Raw genomic sequence first — 6,770 nt, forward strand, 5'->3', positions numbered from 1 at the left:
AAAATAAAAAGTGGTGGGGTAGGGTGTTGAATGAAAAATCATTGGAGAGGGTAAAAGTTGAATGGGTGTTGAGTTATTAGGTGGAAGAAAGAGAAAATGATGTGGAGTGTTGGGAGTTGAAAAAGTGGGTGTTGAGTTTTTCAACCATTGTAAATGGTCTTACTTATGTTTGTTGTGAGACTTGTGAGTTATAATTTATAGCCTCTCAGTTTTGTCTTTTGTCTAGTTACTTCTGGCAAGTCTTCTTTGTGTGAGCCCACAGTGCTTTTCTGATTCAACAACCACTTCAAATTTTATAATTAGGAATTTAATCTCAACCATTACAAGTGTTTAAAAAGAAAAACTATATCAACTAAACAACAATAGCAAGGACTTAATTATGTATATACAATTATCTAATTATAAGCATGCATTTGCTGAAAAGTTAGCACTTAATAGTATAATGTACATTTAAAATTGTTGCTAGCAACACTCACCGAAATATTATCTTTCTAACACTAATTTTCTAATTTTCTTATCTGATCCGATCAAAGATAGAAGATCTTAGTAATATGTTAAATATTTTACGATAGTAGATAGAGGTATACTTGCAAATATTTCAACAATAAAACTACTAAAAATCGTATGTACAAAAATTACTCTACTTGAATTTAAGGTGTTGGTTCGACCTTTTAAACTAAAATCGCTATTACATTATATTATAACATACTTGTTAAAGTCATGATATAACGTTTTAAGACTTGAACAATCGGGTTGATTTGTTCATAAAATGTGTCTCTAAGGAATGTTCATTCTCTAGTCTCTATCTCGCATTTTAAGACTTGGACGACCCGATTTCTAAGGTATCGAACACCAAACAACCAAGTCCATTATCTCAACAAAGAATATACTCGATGTGTGACACATAAAAATGAGCTCACGGGTAGCACTAAACCAAACAAACAAGGACAACAACAAAAGAAAAAGTGACACAAACCAAAACAAACAAAATAACTTAAAAACAACATTTTTATAAACAAAAAGTGCAACCTGTCCTATGGTTTAGAATTTAGATTGTTCATCTCTCTTAGTCTCTTTGTACATTATATCACAAGATATATGCACCCGTGACCTATCTCTCTGTCAATGATTCTCTGCTTCAACTTCACTCTAATGGTCCCACACACAATAAACAAGTACCAAATAACATTACATAACATAGCATATAGTATATATAAAACCATAACACAAACCAATTTATCCATACTTCCAAACCAATTTTTTCTTATAGGATTGTTACATTCTTTCTCTCTAAAATAACATATCAAACATGAATTCAATTTTCTATGTTTTAGTACTAGTTCTTATTCTTCAAAATCCTCTTGTAACACAATGTCACAGCAAAGGTCTTCGACCAAAACCTTACAATGGAATTAATAACTCTGCAAACATGACCAAAGTTCAAGAATCAGAACAACAGTTCATGAAATGGGTGAAATTCATCGGTGCTCTCGATCACACCGTCTTTCGAACAGCGAAAAACAAGCTTTTTCCTTCTTATACTCTCAATGTCTATAAGAATTCCAAAAAAAGAGGGTTCTCATCTATTCAATCCGCCATTGATTCTCTTCCATTCATCAACCTAGTTAGAGTTGTCATCAAAGTTCATGAAGGTGTTTACACGTAAGTACTAATTGATTAACATTTTTTTTATATATAATTTTTTTTGTTATTATTATTATTATTATTATTCGGATAGAATAATGATTGTGTCACATTCTGTTTGTTGTTTTTGTGAATTTACAGAGAGAAAGTTTACATTCCTCCATTGAAATCATTCATAACAATACAAGGAGCAGGTGCAGATAAAACAATTGTTCAATGGGGTGACACTGCTCAAACACCTAATCCTGGCGCAAAAGGACAAACATTAGGAACCTATGGTTCTGCAACTTTTGCTGTTAATTCACCTTATTTTATTGCTAAGAACATCACATTCAAAGTAAGTAACAAAAAAAAACAATCCTCATTGATTAATTCCTTAGTTTCTTTGATGTTCCTTAAAATCATTCTGTGTTTTTGTTGTAGAACACTGCTCCAATTCCAGCACCAGGAGCAGTTGGAAAACAAGGTGTGGCATTGAGGATTTCAGCTGATAATGCAATATTTCTTGGATGCAAATTTTTAGGTGCACAAGATACTCTCTATGATCATCTTGGTAGACATTATTACAAAGATTGTTATATTGAAGGCTCCGTCGATTTCATATTCGGCAATGCGCTCTCTCTTTTCGAGGTAATTAGTTTCATCTTCAACTCATTATTTATTTCAGACACCTCTAAATAAATATATGTCTAGTGTCTGATACGTTTCAACTATCTATGTATCACTGAGACCTCTAAACAAATATGTCTAGTGTCTAATACACTGTATCAGTGACACCTCTAAACAAATGTGTATCTGATATCTGAGACGTATCAGTGTCATATAATTCATTGCTTTGTGAAATTATTATCTGTGACAACGTGTCTGTACGATAGTTTCTTAGTCAATTAAGTTGGTAAGATGGTTGTTGATAGATATGTTATGTAGGGTTGTCACGTGCATGCGATAGCAGAGAATACAGGGGCAGTAACAGCACAAGGAAGGAGCAGTATATTAGAGGACACGGGATTCTCATTTGTACACTGTAAGGTCACGGGATCAGGAGCACTATACCTTGGAAGGGCTTGGGGTCCTTTTTCTAGAGTTGTCTTTGCTTATACATACATGGACAATATCATCATTCCCAAAGGATGGTATAATTGGGGTGATCCCAATCGAGAAATGTAAGTCCATCACATATCTCTTTCATCCTTTTCACATTCTTATTCACATGCTTACAATATAGCTCCACTCACACACTTGTAGGCTAGAATTGCGAAGTCGCGCAATTTTATGCATGAATTTATCACATCGATAGATTTGAGATTCGATAGTCGAGATGATTATCACATAGTCGATTTAATGTAGTGAAATAATCTAAGTGTTGATTTAAATCGAAAAAGCTACATCCCATAAAGACAATATTTCCTGCGTATACGGAAAATCCTATAAAATTTCGTGTAAGATGTTACATGAAAATTTTGAAAATTTTAGTTTTCACGCATTAAATGAGTGACGGTTGATAACTCACGTTGGTTTGATCTTAAGTAAATAATATAGGTCATTTATATACGATTTGATATGGTTGTGAAAATTAATTCGATTGATAAATGTTGATATTGTTAGACCGAACGTCTTGTCTCGATTCGAGCTATAGGGACTTTCTAATAATTTTGTTACTTTGTCTAAAAAATGATGTGACCTATGATGTGTGTGGACCGATCTCAAATTTAATTTTTAATTGAGGGTAAAGATTAAGTCAACGAATTTTATTTTAACTGATAAATATTGATATTGTTATGTTAAACGTCATCATTCAATTCAAATTTGTACACACAATTTTGCACTTGAGTTTATAGTGAATATTATCGCTTCATTTATATGTACTAAAAAATTAATGGTAAAGATCCAGAATGACTTTATTGCTTTCATACCAAGTGATACACACCAATCAATCAATCTTTACATTGAGTCAGCTTCCATCTTACTATAAATATGAATAATAAGAATCTCTTCAATTGATAGAACAAAACCTATATTAGGTAACTACATAATAAAAGTAACATACAACCATAAGGAAAAGAGACCACTACCTTACATGAATCCCCACTTTAAAGTAATATGCAAATCCATGTGTTATCTTCCAATACACAAAGTGCTACAAAAAAACCTGCCACCAAACTACTTGTTTGGTTTGTTTATAATATATATAGTAACTATATAGATACATTAGCATGCGCATGTGAGTGCGTTTTATGATTATTTTGTTGGTGTATTTTTGTATTTTTGTACTCATATTCTATTCTTTTGGGTCCACTATTAACATCACCACTACTATAGGACTGTATTCTATGGACAATACAAGTGCACAGGACCAGGAGCAAGCTATGCAGGAAGAGTATCATGGTCAAGGGAACTCACTGATGAAGAAGCTAAACCTTTTATTTCACTTAGCTATATTGATGGCTCTGAATGGATTAATTCATTCTTTTGATTTTAGAGAAAATTTGCTTGTTTTCTCATGGCACAAATTTTTTTATGTAAAAATTCCATAATAATAATAATAATAATAATAATAATAATAATAATATAATAATAATAATAATAATAAAGATAATAATAATAATAATAAAGATAATAATAATAATAATAATATGTATATATACTACTCCCTTTGTTTCAATACCCTTGCAAGCTTTATGTTAATAAATGCAGTTACATTGAGGATTAATCACGACAACTTTGTTTCAATATCCTTGCAAGCTTTATATAAATAGAAAAGTAGATGAAATGAATCGGAAAGGGGGTGTGAATTTTATGTCCTATAAGGAGATATTCAAAGTAGTCATCAAATAGATGTACTCAAATTTGAGGAAGATATGAAAGGTTATGTGTGTGCTGATATCTTTTTTTAACATATAGTAGATGAATCTATAGTTATAATAGAAGATGAAGTAAGAGAGTATGTTGAATTTGTACATGAACCAATAAATATTGACTCGAATTATGAGGTTTAAGTTAAGAAGGGGGGAATGTCTAAGGTGAGCAGAGTGAAAATGTAAATGTTTAGCAGATGGAAGAAGTCCAGATTGAGGAGAAGGAAGAAGTCCAGTTTGTGAATAGGATAAATCCATGTTGAGGAGATATAAGAAGTCTATGTTGATGAGGGGGAATAAGTCCATTTTGAGGAGAGGGAAGAAGTTCAGATTTAGAAAAGTGCATATTCGTTAAACAAGTGACTCCAAACACAAGGTTGAGGTGAATTGTGTGGGTTTGAAAATGATGTCCAAATTAAATTATTTGATAAAATATGAGTTTAAAATAAATTTATAAAACAATAGAAAGATAAGCATCGAAATAAAGAAAATCGGACATAAGGAAATGCAACAGAACTAAATAACAAAAATGTACAGAGATAATGGAAGAGAAAGATGCACTAGATATTTACAGATGTTTTGCCTAATGATTTAGCCTTCTCATCTTCCCACAAGAACTTTTTCTTTGAAGTTTTCACTATGATGTGAGCTTTTGACAAGTTTTGCACACTAACCTCCTTACAAAAAGACTAAAATTTTATAATGGTTTTCCTCACAACCAAACACGAGAAGTTTAACTATGGAGACCTCTTAACTAAGATTTACCACCAAGACAATCTCAAGCCAAACGAGTGATTTTAATATCGGCTACGCTCATGAACCAAACAAGAGTTTTAATTACAGAGACCCCCAACCAAATAGAAGTATTATCAGGTTCACCTCAACAACTAGGCAAGAGCTTTCCAATTGGATTAGCTCGCAGCAAAATCAAATTTCTTACAATGGAATATTTAATATTTCCCTCACACCTGAACCAAACACCTCACAAATAAATGACTCACTCTCAAAATCACTAAGACAACTGTGAAGAATATATATATATATATATATATATATATATATATATATACACAGAGAGTGAGAGAGAGAGAGAGAGAGAGAGATGAGCTTCAAAGCTCTCTTGAGGCTCATGAGCAAGGGTTAGATAAGAGGAGTAACGAAAAGGAAAAGGTTGAGATCACTTTGTAAGCACAGTTCAATGAGAAGAACAAGAAGTCAAAAGGAAACTAGTCCAAGAAAAATAAAGGGAATTTTCTGAATTTTGGTTGAAAAGATTCAAAAAATTCGAAGAGTTTGACATATCAAAGGGGGGAGAGCAACTGCAACAAAAATGGTAGTCAGGGCAACTTTAGAGGTGACAAGTTTGACAAGAGTAAGACACGTTGCTTTAATTGTCAAAAGCTTGATCATTTCACAAGAGAATGCAATTCGAAACAGAGGGAATCTCAAGGAGATGTAGATAAGGTTTCTAGACAAGAGGTGGATGATGAGAATACACTCTTGGCCATGATCATTCAAGGAGAATGCAGCAGCAGCAATTTCGGGAACGCTACATAAACGTTTGCGAAAGAAAAATTTATGGTGACTGTTGGAGAAGGAGTCGAATACAACAGATAGTGGTACTTGGATTCTGGTTGTTCTACACATATGACGGGTAGGAAGGATTGGTTTGTCAAAATCAATCAAGCCACGAAGGATAAAGTGAAATTCGCATATGACACCACTTTAACGGCCAATGGGATTGGTGATGTTTTCATCATGAGAAGGGATGATGGTCATTCCTTGATAAAAAATGTATTGTACATTCTAGGAACTACACGTAACCTTCTAACTATTGGCCAATTTCTTGAGAAGGGTTACAAGATTCACATGGAAGACAAGATGTTACACGTTTGGGATGCAAATGAGATTTTGGTCCTTAAAGCTCATATGGATGCCAATAGAACTTTCAAGATTGAATTGAAAGTGATGGAGCATAGGTGGCTTCTACAGTGGCAAGTCGAGATGAATGGTTCTGGCACTACCGTCTTAGGCATTTTAATTTTAGAGATCTCAATGTGTTGCAAGGGAACGATATGGTAAATGGGTTTCCATCCATCAACATCCTAGCTCAGATTCACGAAGATTGTGTGCAAGGGAAACGACACAAGATTAAATTCAGCAAGGATGCAGGTCATAGAACCAAGCATCACCTTGAGGTGGTGTATTCTGATGTGATGGGCTGATACAAGTTGACTCGTGTGGTGGAAATGGGTACTTTTCACTTTTATC

General features: G+C 33.3%; 1 protein-coding gene across 1 annotated transcript; it reads left to right on the top strand.

The window, feature by feature from the left end:
• The first annotated feature begins 1,230 nt into the window (after window positions 1–1,230).
• On the top strand, window positions 1,231–5,873 carry LOC131608165 (probable pectinesterase 53). The gene is made up of 5 exons (XM_058880092.1): window positions 1,231–1,662; window positions 1,786–1,981; window positions 2,068–2,274; window positions 2,572–2,807; window positions 3,964–5,873. Exons 1-5 carry the CDS (start codon window positions 1,310–1,312, stop codon window positions 4,115–4,117), a joined length of 1,146 nt encoding a protein of 381 aa, XP_058736075.1. The 5' UTR covers window positions 1,231–1,309; the 3' UTR covers window positions 4,118–5,873.
• Window positions 5,874–6,770: the final 897 nt, after the last annotated feature.

Source organism: Vicia villosa, linkage group LG5, assembly GCF_029867415.1.
Source record: "Vicia villosa cultivar HV-30 ecotype Madison, WI linkage group LG5, Vvil1.0, whole genome shotgun sequence".
Lineage (NCBI taxonomy): Eukaryota > Viridiplantae > Streptophyta > Magnoliopsida > Fabales > Fabaceae > Vicia > Vicia villosa.